The 22,956-nt window shown below is 56.5% G+C and overlaps 1 protein-coding gene and 3 non-coding genes across 5 annotated transcripts; 3 read left to right on the top strand and 1 right to left on the bottom strand.

Moving 5' to 3' along the window:
- Positions 1-1,669: 1,669 nt before the first annotated feature.
- Positions 1,670-1,742, top strand: TRNAV-CAC (transfer RNA valine (anticodon CAC)). The gene has a single exon. It is a non-coding gene; the product is annotated as a tRNA-Val (tRNA).
- A 411-nt stretch (positions 1,743-2,153) lies between these two features.
- On the top strand, positions 2,154-2,226 carry TRNAK-CUU (transfer RNA lysine (anticodon CUU)). Its single transcript has one exon. It is a non-coding gene; the product is annotated as a tRNA-Lys (tRNA).
- A 6,207-nt stretch (positions 2,227-8,433) lies between these two features.
- Positions 8,434-8,505, bottom strand: TRNAA-UGC (transfer RNA alanine (anticodon UGC)). Its single transcript has one exon. It is a non-coding gene; the product is annotated as a tRNA-Ala (tRNA).
- Positions 8,506-11,604: 3,099 nt separating this feature from the next.
- Positions 11,605-22,415, top strand: TRIM7 (tripartite motif containing 7). Of its 2 annotated transcripts, XM_075998812.1 has the most exons (7): positions 11,605-12,120; positions 12,946-13,041; positions 17,194-17,424; positions 19,202-19,224; positions 19,491-19,606; positions 20,051-20,086; positions 20,844-22,415. In XM_075998812.1, the coding sequence occupies exons 1-7, from the start codon at positions 11,605-11,607 to the stop codon at positions 21,353-21,355; spliced, it is 1,530 nt and encodes a 509-aa protein (XP_075854927.1). In that variant the 3' UTR covers positions 21,356-22,415. The 2 variants fall into 2 exon arrangements, with proteins under 2 accessions (XP_075854927.1, XP_075854928.1); XM_075998813.1 differs by lacking the exons at positions 17,194-17,424; positions 19,202-19,224; positions 19,491-19,606; positions 20,051-20,086; positions 20,844-22,415 and adding exons at positions 14,349-14,365; positions 15,235-15,449 and having other exon boundaries at positions 12,946-13,061.
- The last annotated feature ends 541 nt before the right edge of the window (positions 22,416-22,956 follow it).

Here is a 22,956-nt window from a genome sequence, read left to right as displayed (position 1 = left end):
AAAAGAGACAGGGAGGGAGAGAGGGAGGCAGGGAGGGAGGCAGGAAGGAAGGAAGGAAGGAAGGAAGGAAGGAAGGAAGGAAGGAAGGAAGGAAGGAAGGAAGGAAGGAAGGAAGGAAGGAAGGAAGGAAACAAGAAAGAAACGTCTTTTCCCTAAGTGAGGAAGGAAAGGAAGGAAGGAAACAGAAGAAAGAAACGTTTTTTCCCTAAGGAAGGAAGGAAGGAAGAAAAGTTTTTCCCTAAGTGAGGAAGGAAAGGAAGGAAGGAAGGAAGGAAAGTTTTTCCCAAAGTGAGGAAGGAAAGGAAGTGAGGAAGGAAAAGAAGGAAAGAAGAAAACAGAAGAAAGAAAAGTTTTTCCCTAAGTGAGGAAGGAAAGGAAGGAAGGAAACGGAAGAAAGAAAAGTTTTTTCCCGAAGTAAGGAAGGAAAGGAAGTGAGGAAGAAAAGGAAGGAAGAAAACAGAAGAAAGAAAAGTTTTTCCCTAAGTGAGGAAGGAAACAGAAGAAAGAAAAGTTTTTTCCCTAAGTGAGGAAGGGAAGGAAGGAAGGAAGGAAACAGAAGAAAGAAAAGTTTTTTCCCTAAGTGAGGAAGGGAAGGAAGGAAGGAAGGAAACAGAAGAAAGAAAAGTTTTTTCCCTAAGTGAGGAAGGAAAGGAAGGAAGGAAGGAAGAGAAGAAAGGTTTCTTCCCTAAGTGCCATGGATTCATTTAACAAATACTGTCTGAGCCGCGCACCGCTCGCGCTTCGCAGCCGCAGCAGCTCGAGGTTTGACCCCATGGAGTCCCCGTTTAAAAGCAGGGGCTCCAGCTGGGTTTATGGAGCGGACTTTACTTTAGAGAGTGCTGTCGGGGTGTATTAGGAAAGGTGCTGCTGTGGTACTCAGGAGCATCTGCGCCCGAGAGATTCTCTGTGCGAGAGAAATCATACTTGATGCTTTATTTTAAAAGCTATTGCGGGCAGGGCGCGGTGGCTCACGCCCGTAATCCTAGCCCTCTGGGGGTGGGGGTGGGGATTGCTTCAGGTCACGAGTTCGAGACCGGCCTGAGCAAGAGCGAGACACTGTCTTTACTATAAATATATAGTAATATATATATGGCCAACTAATATATATATTAAAAAATGAGCCGGGCATGGTGGCGCATGCCTGTAGTCCCAGCCACTCGGGAGGCTGAGGCAGGAGGATCGCTGGAGCCCAGGAGTTGGAGGTTGCTGTGAGCGAGGCTGACGCCACAGCACTCACTCTAGCCCGGGCAACAAAGCGAGACTCTGTCTCAAAAATAAACAAATAAAAAACAAAAGCTATTGCAGTGCTCGCTTCAGCAGCACATACACTGAAAAGCCATTTTATCTTTTTTTTTTATTTATTTTTTTTTTACATATACACTACCATGGTGAACAGTTTCATTTTTTTTTTTTTTTTTATGAGGGAGAAATTACAGGACCAAGATGATGTACAGAATCACCAGTGAGTGCCGGGAACTGCTCGGTGCCAGGCTGGGCAGGTAGAATTTGCCCCACTCTCAACGCGCCTCCCGCCTCCCGCGCAAACTCCAGGTGTTCGCGGCGCTTCCTCAGGGCAGGGTCGGGGGACCTCTGAGAACGTGGGGTTGATCGCCTCATTCCTGGCTATGTGTAGCTTCATGGAGATGCCAGTCAAAGGCAGGCTGCAGCAGTTTCCGTAGTGTAGTGGTTATCACGTTCGCCTCACACGCGAAAAGTCCCCGGTTCGAAACCGGGCGGAAACACGTTTTGTTTTTTTTACTTTTTTTTTTTTTTTTGAGGGGTTGTTTGGGTAACTCCTCACCCTCTTCTCCCCGGAGAACTGCGTCTCACCTCACGTCTTGGAGGGGAGGACACAGATGTCAACCTGTCGCTCTGTTCCGGAGAGAGGGAGCGAGGCACTGAAGCAGAGCCCCACTCACGCCGGACCCTCCATAAAGGTTCGACAGGAAAACTCGGCACCTCGCCTCATCTTCCGCTCCTCCCTCCGGAAGCCCGTGCAGGCCCCGCTCTCCTGTCCAGGGGTCTGCGGGTTTAGCAGGCAGGTGCTGGGCGGGCTCCCCGCAGCGCCTGTGCGGGTGCTCCTGAGAACTAGTTCGCGCCTCTGCGGCTCAACCTTGGTCTTCTGGACACAACAGAACAGGGCCCTGCCAGTTGCCCGGCTAGCTCAGTCGGTAGAGCATGAGACTCTTAATCTCAGGGTCGTGGGTTCGAGCCCCACGTTGGGCGGCGGTAGTTTTGGAAATGAGAAGGCACTTTTGTCACACAGGCAGCATTGTACTCTCCGGAGCTGAGAGCAGGTGCGCATGCTCCGTTGCAGCCAGGTAACGGGTGGGAGACAGGAGTCAACGGGCCCCGCTTGTGGCAGCCCATTGCCCCCCCCCCACCAGGCGACCCGCCCGCGCAGCCCGAGGGTCCAGCGTGGCTTCCACAAGCCTGGCCAGACCGAGGAGCGCCGTGGGCGTCCGCGCCCGCCTCCTGGGTGGCCTAGGCCGCCCCGCCAGGGCCTGCTCTCGGTTTCCTGTGGAGACAGAGGCTCCTGGCTCGGCGCGGGGGCTCTCGCCTGTCATCCCAGCACTCTGGGAGGCCGAGGCGGGCGGATCACTCCAGGTCAGGAGTTCGAGACCAGCCTGAGCAAGAGCGAGACCCTGTCTCTAACATAAATAGAAAGAAATTAATTGGCCAACTAAAAATGTATAGAAAAAACTAGCCAGGCATGGTGGCGCATGCCTGTAGTCCCAGCTACCCGGGAGGCTGAGGCAGGAGGTTGCAGTGAGCTATGATGATGCCACTGCACTGCAGCCCAGGCAAGAGAGAGAGAAAATCTGTCTCAATTTGTTTTTTTTCACTCTGTCGCCCAGGCTAGAGTGAGTGCCGTGGCGTCAGCCTCGCTCACAGCAACCTCCAACTCCTGGGCTCAAGCGATCCTCCTGCCTCAGCCTCCCGAGTAGCTGGGACTACAGGCATGCGCCACCATGCCCGGCTCATTTTTTCTATATATATTAGTTGGCCAATTAATTTCTTTCTATTTTTAGTAGAGACGGGGTCTCGCTCTTGCTCAGGCTGGTCTCGAACTCCTGACCTCGAGCCATCCGCCAGCCTCGGCCTCCCAGAGTGCTGGGATGGCAGGCGCGAGCCACCGCGCCCCGGCTTGTCTCAAATTTTAAAAAGGCCGGCGGGGTGGCTCACGCCGGCCATCCTGGCACCCCTGCTGCGAGCGAGGCTGACGCCGGCACCGTAGCCCGGCAACAGAGCCAGACTCTGTCTCAAAAAAAACAACAAAAAAAAAACAAAGGCTGTTTGTGTCCTCGAGAACCTCATCGTCCACACACTGTCTCCCATGCTTTTGATGTTAAGACTCTTCTGTGGGGAGGCTGTCCCACACATTCCAGCCTCCGCTCTTCCTCTCCAATGCACAAGTGACCTTTATTTCGAAGCACCGTGACACGAACAGCCTCAGTTTACCGATCCTGTCACGAGATTCTTCCTTAACGCCCGTGGAAATCCGCTCGTCTATGCAGCCTGTTTCCCCATCTTCCAGCCGTCGCGGTGTCCCCCACAGAGAAGTCTGTGCCACATGGGGGGTCCGGAGGGCGCAAGGCCCCCCGAGGAGAAGGCGGCCTGGGGGTCTCGGTCCCGGCTGCACCAGGGGCAGCGATGCCGGCGTTGCCGTCCTGGCACCTGCGGCAGAGTCTCACCTGGCAAGGTGAGGGTCTGCACACGCTGCTGCTGCTCCAGGGTTGGAACTGAGGCCGGGCGCGGGGGTGGCTCGCGCCTGTCATCCCAGCACTCTGGGAGGCCGAGGCCGGGGAGGTTCGCTCGAGGTCGCCAGTTCGAGACCAGCCTGAGCAAGAGCGAGACCCCGCCTCTCTACTATCAATAGAAAGAAATCAGCCAAACAACTAAAGATATAAAAAATGAGCAGGGCATGAGGCAGGAGGATCGCTTGAGGTCGCCAGTTCGAGACCAGCCTGAGCAAGAGCGAGACCCCGCCTCTCTACTATCAATAGAAAGAAATCAGCCAAACAACTAAAGATATAAAAAATGAGCAGGGCATGAGGCAGGAGGTTCGCTTGAGGTCGCCAGTTCGAGACCAGCCTGAGCAAGAGCGAGACCCCGCCTCTCTACTATCAATAGAAAGAAATCAGCCAAACAACTAAAGATATAAAAAATGAGCAGGGCATGAGGCAGGAGGATCGCTTGAGGTCGCCAGTTCGAGACCAGCCTGAGCAAGAGCGAGACCCGCGTCTCTACTAAAACTAGAAAGAAATTAGCCAAACAACTAAAAATATAAAAAATGAGCAGGGCATGAGGCAGGAGGATCGCTTGAGCCCTGGAGATAGAGCTGTGAGCGAGGCCAACGCCACGGCACTCACTCTAGCCCGGACAACAAAGCGAGACTGTCTCAAAAACAAAAGAAAACAGCCAAACTGTGACCCGGCCACCGCGAGTCCACCTGCCCAAGGCCTCTTGGCAGTGGCTCCGGGTCATGGTCCTCAAATCTGGCTCAGAATAAACCTCTTTAACATTATTTCACAGCGTTGGGCTTTTTTCCCTCCACAGACAGGCCAGCGGCGAGACCCTGGGCGCCGACGGCAGGTGGGCGGCCCTGGCCCGCCGGGCTGGCGCGACTGTCCCCAGTTTAGGGACGGAGCCACCGAAGCCCAGCCTCGTCCCCTGAGGTGAGGAAACCTGGGCGGACGGGGCTAAAGGACGGAGAAGAGGGAAACAGGACTCCAGGGGAACCCAGGGGGACACGCTGCGTTAGTTCGGGCGACAGGGGCTGCCGGCCCGGGGACAGCCCTCAGGTGAATCCCTGCCGCCCCGCCGCACTGCGCACGCGCAGCTCGTGCCCCGCCCGACCCCACCCCGCCGCGGCAGCCGCCCCACCGCATTGCGCACGCGCAACCCGCTCCCCTCCCGTCCCCACTCCGCCGCGGCAGCCGCCCCGCCGCACTGCGCACGCGCAATCCGCGCCCCGCCCATCCCTACCCCGCCCAGGCAGCCGCCCCATCGCACTGCGCACGCGCAACCCGCGCCCCGCCTGTTCCGCGCCCCGCCTGTTCCCCACCCCGCCGCGCCCGGGTGCCCTGCAGTGAGCGCGCTCAGCACACGTGACCGGAAGCCTCTTTCCCTACACTCCTGCCGGACCTGAGAGTCGAATGCTTAAGACGTCAAAGTGGGCGAATCAAGTTCTCTTTAAAGTTTCAACACCTTAAATGCAGACAAAGCATAGACTAAAGATAGCCTAATGGTAGCAAAGCTTCTTAGGCCACTTGCATGAGCATAACTTACACGCATGCACACACAAAAGTACCAAATGTGCCCAGTTCGGGTTTTTGTTGTTGTTGTTGGGGTTTTTTTGTTTGTTTGTTTGTTTGTTTTTAGAGACAGAGTCTGACTCTGTCGCCCTGGCCTACAATGCCCTGGCATCACCCTAGCTCACAGCAACCTCAGACTCCTGGGCTCAAGAGATCCTCCTGCCTCAGCCTCCTGACTAGCTGGGACTACAGGCATGCACCACCATTTCTGGATAACTTTTTCTATGTATTTTTAGCAGTCCAAGTAAATTCTTTCTATTTTTAGTAGGGGGGGGGTCTCGCTCTTGTTCAGGCTGGTCCCGAACTCCTGAGCTCAAAGGATCCTCCCGCCTCGGCCTCCCAGAGTGCTAGGATGACAGGCGTGAGCCACCGCGCCCGGCCTTGTGCACATCTCTTACTTACTGCTCTTTCATAAAGGTTGTATAGAATTTGCAGATCAGGACGTCTGCGAACCAGCATGGAACTTGGCGGGCAGCATTGTAGAGACTGGCCAAGAGCTTCCAAAAGATCTTGGGGAACAGGCCTTTGGGAGAGGGAGCAGAAGGTTCAAAGTCTCTGGAGTCGATGAGCTTGGTGTATTCAAGAACAGAGGAAAGACGGGCATCAGTGCGGTAAGGAGCCATGGCTATGCTTCCCTGAATCTGCATTCTGATTAATCTGTCCACACCATTTGCTGTTTGTTTTTGTTTTTTTTTTTTTGAGACAGAGTCTCACTTTGTTGCCCAGGCTAGAGTGAGTGCCGTGGCATCAGCCTAGCTCACAGCAACCTCCAACTCCTGGGCTCAAGCAATCCTCCTGCCTTGGCCTCCCGAGTAGCTGGGACTACAGGCACGCGCCACCATGCCTGGCTAATTTTATATATATATATTAGTTGGCCAATTAATTTCTTTCTATTTTTATAGTAGAGACAGGGTCTCGCTCAGGCTGGTTTTGAACTCCTGACCTTGAGCAATCCGCCCGCCTCGGCCTCCCAGAGTGCTAGGATTACAAGCGTGAGCCACTACGCCCGGCCTCATTTGCTGTTTTGATTTCACAAATGGACTGAAAAATGAGTGGAGGACATCAGCTCCACAGTCTTAGCGGATTCCCTGGCTAATGAGGCTGGCAGGGGTAGGATCTCTGGGTAGAGCTGTTAGAGACAGGTAAGTGAGGATTTAGCTTTATTCAGAAGATTACCAATAAACAATACAGCCAGGATTTCTAAAAGTGATAATGGGTTCGTGGTTAAAGCAGGGAGTCTCTAAACAGTAAACAACTTTCCACTTCCAGCTCTGTGACCTAATCTCTCAGTGCCTCTGTCTCCTTGTCCACTAACCGAGGGTTCAGAAACATAAAGTTTGTCATTGCAACTTGAAATGTCTAAGAGAATATCACCAATAGCTTAGATATTCAGAATGACTCCATTTGATTAGCCTTAATTCATGAAGAAAACAGTGAAAGGGATTGTTCTTGCTGTTTTGAAAATTGCTAGCTTTATAGAAAAACAACAACATTTGTAAATTGAATTTAAGGCCTTTAGAAAAACTAGGCCTTGATATTTATAACTCTGATAAACTGACTATTAATCACAAAGCAAATATGTAGTCTTTTTTATATTCAAAAGTGTCCCCCGCTCACCCTTAGATGTTAAACATCTCAAATGACAGTCATAAGCTCGGAGTTTCCCAAAATACCCCTTGATTCTCATCCAGTTGGTTCTGACACAGAATGGAAGAGCAGGTCATTCTGGGTCATCGTTTGGCCACCCTTCCTCTTGCAGGCAGTCCTCCAGAATTATGTCCCTCTGGTCGACATTTCAGTTTCCTCCTTGCCCAAAATTCACATCCCCCACAACATCAGTATGTGACTGAGACCTGCCTTTTTTCTTCTCTTAAATCCGGGAGACTTGTACCCTTGAACCACCATGATATAATATAAACAGCAATGTGGCCGGGCGCGGTGGCTCAAGCCTGTAATCCCAGCACTCTGGGAGGCCGAGGCGGGCATATTGCTAGAGGTCAGGAGTTGGAAACCAGCCTGAGCAAGAGCGAGACCCTGTCTCTACTATAAATAGAAAGAAATTAATTGGCCAGCTAATATATATAGAAAAAATTAGCCGGGCATGGTGGTGCATGCCTGCAGTCCCAGCTACTTGGGAGGCTGAGGCAGGAGGATCGCTTGAGCCCAGGAGTTTGAGGTTGCTGTGAGCGAGGCTGACGCCACGGCACTCACACTAGCCTGGGCAACAAAGGGAGACTCTGTCTCAAAATAATAATAATAATAATAAATATTGTGTCTTACTTCTTGTACAGGATACTTAGAGACAGAAAGTGTTAATAGAATGGTGCTTGCCAGGAGATGGGGAATGAGCGCTTAATGGGCACAGAGCTTCAGCTGGGAAAGAAGCAAAAGGTCTGGAGGTGAATGGTGTTGATGGTTGCAAAACAATGTGAGTGTATTTAATGCCACAGAACTGTATGCACACTTAGGAATGGTTAACATGGTAAATTTTGTTATGCATATTTTACCAAAAAAATTTCATTTTTTTTTGTTACCAGTTAAAAGATAGATTAAACAATGAACAAGAAATTACCCCCCCAGACACACACACACACACACACACACACACACACACACACACATACACACACACACACACAAACCCAATGAATGCACGTACAAAGTTTCCAGGACAGGATTTCTTTGTTTTTCTTAAAAGCCAGCCAGCCAATTAAATTGTCTGGTTGCATTCATCTGGACTGCAATAGAACCAAGAGAGGGCCTTGGCAGCCCGGGAAATCCAAACTCCGCCGTCCTTGCCTGGCCGTCCCTCCCACGTGCGCCCGTTTCCTGCCTGTTCTGCCAGCGATTGGGGGCTTTTTGCACCCGGGGTGCAGTGCACGACGCGAAGGAAAACCGTGTGCATCCTGACACCGCTGCAGCACTGCACCTGTGGATTTTTTTTTTACTCAGGAAGGAAGGACAGTGGGAGGGCGGCAGCTGCAGCGGAGCTTTTCCAAGCTGCGAAGACGCTACCCGCTGGGATTTTTCCCTAGCACTCTGCAAATAAAGTGGAACTTGAATAAGGAGAGACAAATTGTGCAGAAGGAGAGAAAAGAAAAGCGCAAAACGCAGCTGGAGATGCCGGGGATCGAACCCGGGACCTCATACATGCAAAGCATGCGCTCTACCACTGAGCTACATCCCCACACGGCTGGCGCCTCCTCTCGTCACTCTCTTAATGGCTTTGTCCCGCGCGGTGCGGGGAGCCCAGGGCTTGCAACCTGTGCAGGACGTGTTGCACGGTCCTCCACTGACGCCACACCTGTGGGTCTTGACCGCCGGGTGCCACCAGGGAGCACTGAGCCCGCTGGAAATACCTGGGAGCAGCGGTGGGAAAAAAAAAAGAGAGGGAAACATCAGGCACAATGCCCAAAATGGACTGTGTCTTGAAAAAGGGAAGTAAAAACAACACTATGCATGTGCATGCAGCATGCAACGTTTTCCTTTTAAAAAGGAGATGTTGGGGCAGTAAAATACAGAATATTTGAACAAAATAACCTAGAAACTGTGAAGTTGATTGCTTGGGATGGGGAAAGAAGTGGACATAAGGCCGACTGTTCACTCTGAACTGCTCGTCTTATGAAATTTGAAGCACAATTTAAATCTGTTCAATGCAAGACAAGTTTCCTGAGCTTGCCAAGAACTGCTGTAGAGGCCGGGCGTGGTGGCTCACGCGCCTGTCATCCCAGCACTGTGGGAGGCCGAGGCGGGAGGATCGCTCAAGGTCAGGAGTTCGAGACCAGCTCTGATGCAAGAGCGAGACCCCTGTCTCTACTAAAAATAGAAAATAGCTGGACAACTAAAAATATATGGAAAAAAAATAGAAAGAAAATAGCTGGACAACTAAAAATATATGGAGAAAGTTAGCCCGGCATGGTGGTGGCGCGTGCCTGTAGTCCCAGCTACTCGGGAGGAGGCTGAGGCAGGAGGATCGCTTGAGCCCAGGAGTTGGAGGTTGCTGTGAGCGAGGCTGACGCCACGGCACTCACTCTAGCCTGGGGCAACAGAGTGAGACTCTGTCTCAAAAAAATAAAAAGAGTTGAAGGAGGTGGGATGTGAGCCATGCAGGCCTGTGAGAGAAGGGGTGCAGTGCAAAGGCCCTGGGGTAGGGTAATTCCTGACATTACGCAAGAATAGCAAGAGGGCTATGTGGCTAGAATGGGGTCCACTCCAGAGAGCAGAAGACAGGCCAGGGAGGCGTGGGTGCAGGGATGGGGACAAACGGGCAAGGCCTTCGGGCTATTTTAAGGGCTTCGTTGGAGGAGGGTTGGGGTGTTAGTGTGGAGTCGTCAGCAGGGAGAGAGGGGCTTTCAAGGCAAGGAAATGGAAGTGATTATCACAAGGGCGTGAGTGAAGGAGGCCCAAGGAGTGAGTGAGTGCAGGGAAAGGAGGAGGGAACCACAGGAGGCCGACATGCGTGAGTTATTAGGGGTTGGGGTGGGGAAAAATACCAAATAAGGTGGGAAAATTGTAGATGTAGTATTTGTTCAAAAATTACATAAAGAACAAAGAAAAAGGCCCCGCGCGGTGGCTCACGCCTGTAATCCTAGCACTCTGGGAGGCCGAGGCAGGCGGATTGCTCAAGGTCAGGAGTTAGAAACCAGCCTGAGCAAGAGCGAGACCCCGTCTCTACTATAAATAGAAAGAAATCAATTAGTCAACTAATATATATAGAAAAATGAGCCAGGCATGGTGGCGCATGCCTGTAGTCTCAGCTACTTGGGAGGAGGCTGAGGCAGGAGGATCGCTTGAGCCCAGGAGTCTGAGGTTGCTGTGAGCGAGGCTGACGCCACGGCACTCACTCTAGCCTGGGCAGCAGAGTGAGACTCTGTCTCAAAAAAAGAAAATGACATAAAGAATGAAGAAGAGGGACAGCCGCGGGAAACGCAGCTACAGAGGTGGAGGCCGTGCTGGGGACGAGGCTGGGTTCCAGATCTAAATTTGGCTCCGCAGAGGGAACCTGACACCGCGGCCCGCGCGCCCGGCCCTCGCCCGCCCGGGCGGTGCTGGGTCGGCTGGGCGGTGGCCTCGCGCGCCCACCTGTCGCGGCCCGTTTCCCGGGGCTGACTGGGCCAGGCTGGGGCGACCTAGAGAGGCTGAGCCAGGGCGGAGGCGTCTGGCCAAGGGGCATACCGGGCAGCGCAGAGCCCGGGCGCAGGGCACTGTCCCGCGCTGGAATCGCCCGGTCTCCGGTAACCTCCCTTGCCCGCTGGCGGGGCGCCCGCGCCTCCTCTCCCCGTGGGCGTCCGGGGCGCACCGGCTGGTCCCCGCTAGCCTGGTGTGCGGCCCGCGCCTCCCCTCCCGGTGGGCGTCCGGGGCGCACCGCTCCTCCCCTCCCCGCGGGCGTCCGGGGCGCACCGGCTGGTCCCCGCTAGCCTGGTGTGCGGCCCGCGCCTCCTCTCCCCGTGGGCGTCCGGGGCGCACCGGCTGGTCCCCGCTGTCCTGCTGTGCGGCCCGCGCTTCCCCTCCCCGTGGGCGTCCGGGGCGCACCGGCTGGTCCCCGCTGTCCTGCTGTGCGGCCCGCGCCTCCCCTCCCCGTGGGCGTCCGGGGCGCACCGGCTGGTCCCCGCTGTCCTGCTGTGCGGCCCGCGCCTCCCCTCCCCGTGGGCGTCCGGGGCGCACCGGCTGGTCCCCGCTGTCCTGCTGTGCGGCCCGCGCCTCCCCTCCCCGTGGGCGTCCGGGGCGCCCCGCTCCGGTCCCCGCTGTCCTGCTGTGCGGCCCGCGCTTCCCCTCCCCGTGGGCGTCCGGGGCGCACCGCTCCATTCCCAGCTAGCCTGGTGTGCGGCCCGCGCCTCCTGTCCCAGTGGGCGTCCGGGGCGCACCGCTAGGGTCCCCACTGTCCTGCTGTGCGGCCCGCGCCTCCCCTCCCCGTGGGCGTCCGGGGCGCACCGCTCCGTCCCCGCTGTCCTGCTGTGCGGCCCGCGCCTCCCCTCCCCGTGGGCGTCCGGGGCGCCCCACTCCGTCCCCGCTGTCCTGCTGTGCGGCCCGCGCCTCCCCTCCCCGTTGGCGTCCGGGGCGCACCGGTAGGGTCCCCGCTGTCCTGCTGTGCGGCCCGCGCCTCCCCTCCCCGTGTGCGTCCGGGGCGCACCGCGCCTCCCCTCCCCGTGTGCGTCCGGGGCGCCCCGCTAGGGTCCCCGCTGTCCTGCTGTGCGGCCCGCGCCTCCCCTCCCCGTGGGCGTCCGGGGCGCACCGGCGGGTGCGGACACCTGCCCGGAGCGCGGCGCCCGGGCGCGCGGGGACACGCATGGCGGAGGTGGGACCGCGGGCCGGCCCGGGTGCGGGGGCCGAGGCGCTGGCGCTGGCCGCAGAGCTGCAGGGCGAGGCGACGTGCTCCATCTGCCTGGAGCTCTTCCGCGAGCCGGTGTCGGCCGAGTGTGGCCACAGCTTCTGCCGCGCCTGCATCGCGCGCTGCTGGGAGCGCCCTGGCGCCGGGGCCTCCGCGCCCCGCGGCCCGCCCTGCGCGCTGCCCTGCCCGCAGTGCCGCGAGCCCGCGCGCCCCGGGCAGCTGCGGCCCAACAGGCCGCTGGCGGCGGTGGCCGCGCTGCTGCGGCGCTTCCGCCTGCCCGCGCCCGTCCCGGGGGAGCGCGGGGCCCCGGAGGCGGCGGCCCGGCCGTCGGCCGCCCGCTGCGCGCAGCACCGCGAGCCGCTCAAGCTGTACTGCCAGGACGACGGGCGCGCCATCTGCGTGGTGTGCGACCGCGCCCGCGAGCACCGCGCGCACGCCGTGCTGCCGCTCGACGAGGCGGTGCAGGAGGCCAAGGTGAGCGCGGGCCCCACCGCCCGGGGCCCCCGACCGCCGCCCCCCGGGGAGGCCGGCGGGGGCCACTCGAGCCTGCTTCCCTTCTCCCGTTCCGGGCTGCCCAGCGCGGGTCCCGGCCTGCGCGCGTCCCTCCCCTGTCCCCTCCCAAAGTTCCCCCTGCGTCCCGCTCTGGGCCGGACGTGGGGTCCCCCAGGAGCGACGCGCCCGCGAACTTGGCGACGTTCTCGCTGTCTATCCGCGGCCTCCAGCCCGCTCTGCGCGCCTGCCACTCCTCCCGGGAAGCCTCCGTGACCCCCGCGCACCCACTGCCCCGCTCCCCTCTCTTTCCCCGGGGCGCGGCTCTGCTCCAAACCCCGCCCGCGGGGCCGAGGGCGAAGACCCCGCCAGGGGCCCCGGGACTGGGGGCTCCAAGGCTCCGGGTTCAGCAGAGTGTCCAGCGTCGCCAAGGTGGCGGGTTCGGGGCGCCTCCTGCTCGCGAGGGCCTGGCGGAGTGAGCGCGGCCCCAGGCTCGCCTTGCTCCCCGACCCTGCTCCAGCCCGCCCTCCCTCTGGTTGTGGGGAGGAGAGCCGAGCAGAGGACGAGGCGGGCTGCGCTGCGGGGGCTGCGCTGCGGGCAAGCAAGATCAGGGGCCCTTGGAGTCGCCCTGCTGCCGCCCGGCACCTGTGTCTGCAGCCTGCACAGACTGTGCGCAGCCCGGTGTGCAGAGGTGACTTCGGCCCAGCCCCTCCTCCAGGACTAGGGCTTCCCTTTCTCCCGCGCGGCTCCAGGGAGGCACGTGCGGGGGTCCCAGAAGTCTCCCCACGACGCGTCCCCTCTCCCGCGCAGGAGCTCTTGGAGTCCAGGCTCCGGGTCTTGAAGAAAGAGCTGGAAGACTACCAGGTGTTCCAGGCCTCGGAAGAGAAGGAGAGCAAGGAGCTCCTGGTGAGCCAGGCACCCCTCAGGTGGGCCCCATGGGGGACAGCAGAGGACCGCCACCGCCACCTGGGCTGGCTCTGTGTGCCAGGTGTTGGAGTGTGTGCTGTGGAAGAGCAGGGTAGATTTTAGGAAGATGATAGGGTGCATATTATATAGGGTGACCATACAATGTATTGTACAAACCAGAACTTTTTTTTTTTTTTTTTTGAGACAGAGCATCACTCTTGCTCAGGCTAGAGTGCTGTGGCGTCAGCCTAGCTCACAGCAACCTCAACCTCCCGGGCTCAAGCGATCCTCCTGCCTCAGCCTCCTCCTGAGTAGCTGGGACTACAGGCATGCGCCACCATGCCTGGCTAATTTTTTCTATATATTTTTAGTTGGCCAATTAATTTCTTTCTATTTTTAGTAGAGACAGCGTCTCCCTCTTACTCAGGCTGGTTTCAAACTCCTGACCTTGAGCGATCCTCCTGCCTTGGCCTCCCAGAGTGCTAGGATGACAGGCTTCAGCCACCGCGCCGGCCCTGGATATTCATATTAAGTGGGAACATAAATACAATAAAGAGCCTCATGTCAGCTCAAGGCATGTTTTGTCACCAAAAGGAGAGTGAAAAAAATGTCCATTTTCAGAGTTTCTCTTTTTTGAAATTGAGGCAAAGGGAGAAGGGGCTCAGGGGGTATCAGAGCTGCTCCTGGCTCTGTCAGAGAGCAGGAGGTTGGGGACTTGGGTCTGCAGCAGCCCAGCCTGCTGGCACTGTCTGCTCCCGGTCCCCACTGGGATGATACTTTGACTTCCTTAGGGTGGAAGAGGAGAGTGACATGGGGCTCATGTTGGTTACAGTAGGCAAACATGCATCACTGACTGTCAGTTTCTACCTTGCAAATCCAGTCCCTAGCCCAATAAATTGGTGTTGTTGTTTTTGTTTTGTTTTGTTTTTTTTTTGAGACAGAGACTCACTTTGTTGCCCAGGCTAGAGTGAGTGCCCTGGCGTCAGCCTAGCTCACAGCAACCTCCAACTCCTGGGCTCAAGCGATCCTCCTGCCTCAGCCTCCCGAGTAGCTGGGACTACAGGCATGCGCCACCATGCCCAGCTAATTTTTTCCTCTATATATTAGTTGGCCAATTAATTTCTTTTCTATTTATAGTAGAGACGGGGTCTCGCTCTTGCTCAGGCTGGTTTCAAACTCCTGACCTCGAGCGATCCTCCTGCCTCGGCCTCCCAGAGTGCTAGGATGACAGGCGTGAGCCACCGCTCCCGGCCCGAATAAATAGGTTCTGAAAGAGTGAAAGGATCTACTGAGGCCTGTTAGGGCAGGGCCATTCAGCTCTGGAGTTGGGAACTGGAGGAAGAAGAGGCCCTTGAGCACTGTCCTATCCTCAGTGTGAGGAGGCAGCAGGGAAGGACCCTTGAGTTCTGGGCGCCTCCCCCCTTGATCCCCAAAGGTCCTTTCCTAACCCCCAACTGCATTTGTTACAGCTGCACCCAGAGCGCGCCCCAGACCTCCCCATCTGATCGTCTACTTCCCTCCACAAAGGCGAGCCCACCCTCTGGCGCTCCAGCCCACTTCTGCTGGAGTGAGCCCGTGTGTAGCTCTGCGGCCGCTGGTTTACATCCGTGACCCAGAGGGTCTTCCCACCGCACAGGCAGCCGCTGGGGCTCTGAGCCGACTCCCCAGACATCACTCCGCACCTTCCACCTCTGCCCTCTCCCCACACCCACCCCTTCACCCGCATTCCCAGGCCACACATTTTTTATAACAATAAAGTACCTGTTTAATGAAGAAATGGGCCTGGCGGGCGCAGTGGCTGACGCCTGCAAACCTAGCACTGTGGGAGGCCGAGGCGGGCGGATCGCTCGAGTTCAGGAGTTCAGAAACCAGCCTGAGCAAGAGCGAGACCCCGTCTCTACTATACAAATCGAAAGAAACTAATTGACCAACTAAAAATATATATACAAATAATTAGCCGGGCATGGTGGTGCATGCCTGCAGTCCCAGCTACTCGGGAGGCTGAGGCAGGAGGATCGCTTGAGCTGAGCAGATTGAGGTTGCTGTGAGCTAGGCTGATGGCATGGCACTCACCCTAGCCTGGGCAACAAAGTGAGACTCTGTCTCAAAGAAAACAAAAAAAAAGAAAGAAAGGAAGGAAGGAAGGAAGGAAGGAAGGAAGGAAGGAAGGAAGGAAGGAAGGAAGGAAGGAAGGAAGGAAGGAAGAAAGAAAGAAAGAAAGAAAGAAAGAAAGAAAGAAAGAAAGAAAGAAAGAAAGAAAGGAGGTAGGCCAGGCGTGGTGGCTCACGCCTGCAATCCTCGCATTCTGGGAGGCTGAGGCAGGAGGATTGCTCAAGGTCAGGAGTTCAAAACCAGCCTGAGCAAGAGCGAGACCCCGTCTCTACTAAAAATAGAAAGAAACTAATTGGCCAACTAAAAATATATAGAAAAAATTAGCAGGGCGTGGTGGCGCATGCCCGCAGTCCCAGCTACCTCGGGAGACTGAGGCAGGAGGATCACTTGAGCCCAGGAGTTGGAGGTTGCTGTGAGCGAGGCTGACGCCACGGCACTCACTCTAGCCTGGGCAATACAGTAAGACTCTGTCTCAAAAAAAAAAAAAAAAGAAAGAAAGAAAAAATGGAGGTAGACTACAACTACTGTTGCACGATCAAAAGGAGAAGGAATACTTTTATTTGAAAATGCTCTTACCTCAGGGGACACTTGGCAGTTTCTGGAAGTATTTTGTGTTGTCCACACTGGGATGGGGTGCTATTGGCATGTAGTCGTGGATGCCACAGGTGCTGCTAAACATTCTATAATGCACAACCTCCATCGGCAAAGAATGATCTGGCCCCAAACGTCAATAGTGCTGAGGCTGGGAAACCCCAATTACGAGAGTTTTGGCAAATACTGTTTTCCACGTGCTATCTCCTTGGGAGGCAGTAGGATGTAGCATTAAGAAGCTCAGACGGCTGGGCACGGTGGCTCACGCCTGTAATCCTAGCACTCTTGGAGGCCGAGGCGGGAGGATCGCTCAAGGTCAGGAGTTCGAGACCAGCCTGAGCAAGAGCGAGACCCCATCTCTACTAAAAATAGAAATAAATCAATTGGCCGACTAATATTTATAGAAAAAATTTAGCTGGGCATGGTGGCACATGCCTGTAGTCCCAGCTACTCGGGAGGCTGAGGCAGGGGCTCGCTTGAGCTCAAGAGTTGGAGGTTGCTGTGAGCTAGGCTGACGCCATAGCACTCACTCTAGCCTGGGCAACAAAGTGAGACTCTGTCTAAAAAAAAAAAAGGAAAGAAAGAAGGAAGGAAGGAAGGAAGGAAGGAAGGAAGGAAGGAAGGAAGGAAGGAAGGAAGGAAGGAAGGAAGGAAGGAAGGAAGAAAGAGAGAGAGAAAGAGAGAGAAAAAGAAACCCAGCAGGGTGGCTCAGACCGGTAATCCTGGCACTTTGTGAGACCCAGGCAGGGGATACCTTGAGGCCAGGAGTTTGAGCAGCAGTTTGAGACCAGCCTGGGCAACATAACAAGACCCCCGGTCTCCACGAATAATTTGAAAATTAGCAGGACATGGTGGTGGTCGCCTATATTCCTAGCTACTCCAGAGGCTGAGGCAGGAGGAGGATCACTTGAGCTCAGGAGTTTGAGGGCTCAGGGAACTATGCGCGTATACACTGTACCGTAGCTCTGGGCAACAGAGCTAGACCCTGTCTCAAATTATAAAACAAAACAAAACAAAAAAAAAGTAAAGTGAAGAGCGAAAGTTTGTGGATGATGAAATAAATGTGTTTGGGGAGGAAAAAAGCAATCTTAGTTTAGTCGTCATGATGGCCCCATTAATTTATCCCTTGCGTCTTATAAAGGGGGGAAACAGCAGGTCGCTCTGGGGGAGTATGAAGTCACCCTAGTTTAGGCGGTAGAGCTCAGGTCCAAAGAGATGCGGGCGCACACCTGTGGCAGGCAGAGGCCGGCGTGTGTGGAGACTGCACCTCACACAGAGCCGGGTGTGGGAAGCAGAGCCTGTGCAGAGCTCACGTTGCTGGGGGAGCCCCTGAGCCCCAGTCCGTGAAGGGGAGGGCCCTGCCCTCGTGGGACGACTCAGAGGCGCCTGTCCAAATGTTATAGCTCCATGCCCAAGACCCTTGCCTCTCCGACTTCTCCTCTGGGACAGAAGCAGATGGCGGCTGAGCAGGAGAAGGTGGGGGCAGAGTTCCAGGCGCTGCGGGCCTTCCTGGTGGAGCAGGAGGGCCGGCTCCAGGGCCACCTGGAGGAGCTGTCCCGGGAAGTGACACAGAAGCACAAGGAGAACCTGACCCAGCTTGCAGGTGAGATCGCCCAGCTCTCCAAGCTCTGCGGCCAGATCCAGGAGACAGCCGGAAAGCCTGACCTCGACTTTCTCCAGGTGAGTCTGAGTCGTTTATCCCGAGGCATCAGGATGGGCAGCCGGGGAACCGAGTCAGATCCCGGGGGTTTAGTAGAATCGTGGGACCCGGCGCGAAAGGGCACTGAGGGAAGGCACCCTGACTCTCCTGGGGTTGGAGGTCTAGAGGAATGTGATAAAACCTTGATTGAGGGCCGGGCGCGGTGGCTCACGCCTGCAATCCTGGCACTCTGGGAGGCCGAGGCAGGAGGATCGTTCAAGTTCAGGAGTTCGAGACCAGCCTGAGCAAGAGCAAGGCCCCATCTCTACTAAAAATAGAAATAAATTATCTGGACTAAAAATACATATAGAAAAAAATTAGCCGGGCACGGTGGTGCATGCCTGTAGTCCCAGCTACTCGGGAGGCTGAGGCAGCAGGATCGCTTGAGCCCAGGAGTTGGAGGTTGCTGTGAGCTAGGCTGACGCCACGGCACTCTAGCCTGGGCAAGAGTGAGACTCTGTCTCAAAAAACAAAAAATACCTTGATTGTGAGCCACAATTGCATATATTACATAATATTCCAAGTATACTTTTTGAGACAAAAGTCAGAAATAATACCTTTGCTACATGTCATGCTCTTTGATGTTTTCTATTCTATTTTATATCATTATAAAGCAGTCACAAGCCACGGAGATAAACTTCACAAACCACAAATGGGTCAAGAACAGTCATTTAAAAGACACTGGTCTGAGTGACCAGTCAGTGCCTAAGGGCTGTGACCTGTCTCGGGTAGTTTCAAGGGCAGAATGGTTCCAGCCATGAATCTGTAATAAATGAAGCTGTGTGGCCGGGCGCGGTGGCTCACACCTGCAATCCCAGCACTCTGGGAGGCCGAGGCGAGTGGATCATTTGAGGTCAGGAGTTCGAAACCAGCCTGAGCAAGAGGGAGACCCCGTCTCTACAAAAAATAGAAAGAAATTAATTGGCCAACTAAAAATATATATAAAAAATTAGCTGGGCACAGTGGCGCATGCCTGTTAGTCCCAGCTACCCAGGAGGCTGAGGCAGGAGGATCGCTTGAGCCCAGGAGGTTGAGGTTGCTGTGAGCGAGGCTGACGCCACGGCACTCTAGCCCGGGAGACACAGCGAGACTTTGTCTAAATAAATAAAACAAGCAAGCAGGCTGGCTGTGGTGAGGAGTCCCCCGTGGAGAGACACCCAGCAGCCAGACGCCTCCAGGAGCCCACGCAGGCCGGGAGGCGTGGTGCACCTGCTTGCTGCTTACTCTCTCAGATGAAAGGGCAAGCTTTATTTCACAAAGGTGAATGGATGGGATATGCTGGTCTATTAAAATAGGAAAACAGGCCGGGCACGGTGGCTCACGCCTGTAATCCTAGCACTCTGGGAGGCCGAGGCGGGTGGATTGCTCGAGGTCAGGAGTTTGAAACCAGCCTGAGCAAGAGCGAGACCCCGTCTCTACTACAAATAGAAAGAAATTAATTGGCCAACTAATATATATAGAAAAAATTAGCCGGGCATGTCTGTAGTCCCAGCTACTTGGGAGGCTGAGGCAGCAGAATTGCTTGAGCCCAGGACTGTGAGGTTGCTGTGAGCGAGGCTGACGCCACGGCACTCACTCTAGCCTGGGCGACAAAGTGAGACTCTGTCTCAAAAAAAAAAAAAAAGGAAAATAATGAACGAATATGAAAAAAATGGGAAATAGGGAAAATAAGAAAAAATAATAAAAAAAAAAAAAACGATGAAAGGCGAATGGAAGTTACCCCATGCTGATTTGGTTTTCTTCTGTGCTTTCTTCCAGGAATTCAAAAGCACACTAGACAGGTGAGTGAGCCTCACGGTGCCTGGGGCTGAGCTGGCTCTCTCCTCTTTCCCCACCCGCCCTCTCACCTGATCCCACCGCTTCCTCGCCTGGCTACCTTCCGTGGCAAATGTCTGCCTGCCTGGCCTCGGCTTGTCCCACACGAGGTCTGGCTCTCCCCTTTTTCTACCTTTTTCTGCCAAGAGGATCTCACCGTCCCGACTGTCCCAGCCCGGTGGGAGCAGGCCGGTGTCCGGGGACCTTCCTCAGAGCCCCTGTCCTGCTGCAGGTGCAGCAATGTTCCTGGCCCCAAGCCAACCACAGTCTCTTCTGAGATGAAGAATAAAGTCTGGAATGTCTCCCTGAAGACCTTCGTCTTAAAAGGGCTGCTGAAGAAGTTCAAAGGTACGGGCCTGGCTTCTTGGCTGGGCCATGCAGGCGGGGTGGGGGTGGTCAGGCTCTCGTAGCTCGGGGCTCCCCAGGGTGTGCCCTTCCAGAAGCTTCGTGAGAAAACAGGAGAGAGCTGGGTGTGCCAACGCCAGGCTGGTAGGGGGAGGCATCGGTGGCAAATGCAGCTTCCCACGGGTTCAGACCGCTTGGAGGAATACTGGGGGCAGAAAGAAGTCTGAGGAGGGGAAATTCAGCTCGGGCCAGAGCTAGGGAACTTGGGCGTCTGGCCCTGCCCTGCCGCCATGCTTGGCCCGGGTGTCTGCACACCAACTCGCGCAGCCTCTGGAGCGGCTGGGGATGAGCAAGTCTGTTGGGCTATAAACGTGGGAAGAGCCGGTGTCCTCGCTAGACAGTCTCCCACGTCGTCCTCACACACCCTGCTTTGTTTTTCCTCCGCAGAGGATCTTCGGGAAGAGCTGGAGAAAGAGGAGAAAGGTAGGGCTCCTGCTGGTGCTACTGAGTTCGGAGTATTTTGCCTGACAAGGAGCCTGGCCCTGCCGAGACCATCTCGCGGGTTTTACACGATGTGGGTTCCTTCTGCCCACCCATCTCGGCGACTCTGCCGGTCGGCCACCCTGCCCCATTCCCCCTGGGAGTGGGCGGCTCTGGCTCCCTCAGGGGGCCCAAAAGCTAGAGGTCAGTCAGGAGCAAGAGTGCCCTGTACCTTGGGACGCTCAGACTGGGGAAGGCTGGCCAGTCACCTGGATGAACCTCTTCCTGGGCCCCACTCCAGGACGGACGGAGACCTCCCCTGGGGATCTCTGTAAGGCCCAGGGAAGCAAGGGGGGGCCGGAGCCAGGAAGGAAGATGGTTCTGAGTCCTGCAGAGCTCTGGAGGGTGTGGGACCCAACACCCAGGGGAACGGAGAGGAGGGGAGAGGAGGGACAGGCACATATTCCTGACGCCAGAGACCAGGCCAAGTCAGAGTTTACCTAAACCAACTGAGTGAGACCATGCCCCTCCTGTGCTCAGAGCCCCATGGTGGCCCCTTGGGATCTGGCCTCCCTGCACACCCCTCCTCCCACCATCCCGGCTCCCCGATATGCACCCTCCTTGCTGCTCCTGGAATATGGACTGGGCATGGATTGGGCACTGGCACAGATGCTGTGGGAGGGAAGGCAGGCTGGCTGCACCAGGAGGGGCCGTGCCAGGGCCCTGCATGGGGCTCCTGTCCCTCTGTCTCTGCCCGCAGTGGAGCTCACCTTGGACCCGGACACGGCCAACCCGCGCCTGGTCCTCTCCCTGGATCTGAAGAGCGTGCGCCTCGGCCAGCGGGCGCAGGACCTGCCCGGCCACCCGCGGCGCTTCGACACCAACACGCGCGTCCTGGCGTCCTGCGGCTTCTCCTCGGGCCGGCACCACTGGGAGGTGGAAGTGGGCTCCAGGGACGGCTGGGCCTTCGGGGTGGCCCGGGAGAGCGTGCGCCGCAAGGGCCTCACGCCCTTCACCCCCGAGGAGGGCGTCTGGGCCCTGCAGCTCCACGGCGGCCAGTACTGGGCTGTCACCAGCCCCGAGCGCACGCCCCTCAGCTGTGCGCGCCTGTCGCGCGTGCGGGTGGCCCTGGACCTGGAGGTGGGCGCCGTGTCCTTCTACGCCGCGGAGGACCTGCGCCACCTCTACACCTTCCGCGTCAACTTCCAGGAGCGCGTGTTCCCGCTTTTCTCCGTCTGCTCCACCGGCACCTACTTGCGCATCTGGCCTTGAGGGGCCCTCCTGGGGAGGAGTCCCCCTCTCCTGTCTGCCTGTGGGGAGGGTCGTGGCCCCCTGGCCAGTATGCCTCGGGTCTGCCCTCCACACTCTAGCCCCAGGCTGCCTGGCACAACCCTGGAGGCGTGGCACCCAGGGACTGTGGCCGTGCATGCTTGGGGGCTGTCCCCTCCCTGTGGGCAGCATGTGGATTTGGCCAGAGCCCTGAGGAGGTGGAGGCTGGGGAGCACAGGAAGCCAGCTCTTGCTGGGGGTGCTTCCTATCCCAGGGGCTCCCTGCCCTGACTCAGGGGGGCCTCTGGTTCCCAGGAATGATGTCAGGCCGGTCCTGAGCTGCCCTCAGGGTCGGCCAGCCAGGTTCATCATCACTTTTGCCTTGCCTTCTTTTTTTTTTTTTTTTTTGGAGACAGAGTCTCGCTTTGTTGCCCAGGCTAGAGTGAGTGCCGTGGCGTCAGCCTCGCTCACAGCAACCTCCAACTCCTGGGCTCAAGCGATCCTCCTGCCTCAGCCTCCCGAGGAGCTGGGACTACAGGCATGCGCCACCATGCCCGGGTAATTTTTTTTTTCTATGCATATTAGGTGGCCAATTAATTTCTTTCTATTTATAGTAGAGACGGGTCTCTACTCTTGCTCAGGCTGGTTTTGAACTCCTGACCTCGAGTGATCCACCAGCCTTGGCCTCCCAGAGTGCTGGGATGACAGGCGTGAGCCACCGTGCCCGGCCCTGCCTTGCCTTCTTGATGGCTCCCTGCTCTGCCTTGAATGGTCACTGGGCCTCTGGATCCAGCTGGCCTGAGAAAGTTGCCTGCTCGGGGCGGAGCACGGTGCTCCCGGCTCAGAGGAGAGCCTGGGCCAGCCTGGGAGGAGTCTCTCCATGCACATGTGAGGGGAAAGCCCAGGACAACAGCATGGAGGCATGGCCACTTTCCAACACCCCTTAGTCTGATGACAGAGCGCTGCATCCTGACCCCAGCGGCCCCAGTGACACATGTCCTCATGGATTCCAAACCCTCCGTTCCCCAGAGCCAAAGTACAGCCTCCCTTGAGATTAAAGCTTCTGGAACTTTGAAACAAAAGTTGGTATTTATAATTTTACAGATGTAACCAGCACCAGCTTAGAAATGCACAAACATACCCCTGACAGACCCTTTCTGGAACCTGGCAAATGTATGCCAGGGGTGGAGCCAGGCCAGTGCCCTGGAGGGTGGCTGCCTCCTTGCCTCTTGGCTAATTGCTCCCCGCCTTCTGGATGGCTGAGCGTGTGGGAGGGTGGCAGCGGGCTGTTCCCTGCTCCGTGCTCCCCTGGAAGGGCGATGGGGAGATGGAAATACACACTGTGGGGATATCTTTTTTTTTTTTTTGAGACAGAGTCTCGCTTTGTTGCCCAGGCTAGAGTGAGTGGCGTGGCGTCAGCCTCGCTCACAGCAACCTCCAACTCCTGGGCTCAAGCGATCCTCCTGCCTCAGCCTCGAGAGTAGCTGGGACTACAGGCATGCGCCACCATGCCCGGCTAATTTTTTCTGTATGTATTAGTTGGCCAATTAATTTATTTCAATTTATAGTAGAGACGGGGTCTCGCTCTTGCTCAGGCTGGTCTCA

Source organism: Microcebus murinus, chromosome 30, assembly GCF_040939455.1.
Source record: "Microcebus murinus isolate Inina chromosome 30, M.murinus_Inina_mat1.0, whole genome shotgun sequence".
Lineage (NCBI taxonomy): Eukaryota > Metazoa > Chordata > Mammalia > Primates > Cheirogaleidae > Microcebus > Microcebus murinus.
Note: the sequence above shows the minus strand (reverse complement) of the source record. Positions and strands in the feature narration are given on the sequence as shown.

Bases quoted from the DNA above. Each gene is read 5' to 3' on its own strand.
- TRIM7 (XM_075998812.1), top strand. From the start codon at position 11,605: ATGGCGGAGGTGGGACCGCGGGCCGGCCCGGGTGCGGGGGCCGAGGCG. The intron at 17,425-19,201 runs GTGAGTCTGAGT...GCTTTCTTCCAG, and splicing joins CTGACCTCGACTTTCTCCAG to GAATTCAAAAGCACACTAGA. The intron at 19,225-19,490 runs GTGAGTGAGCCT...GTCCTGCTGCAG, and splicing joins TTCAAAAGCACACTAGACAG to GTGCAGCAATGTTCCTGGCC.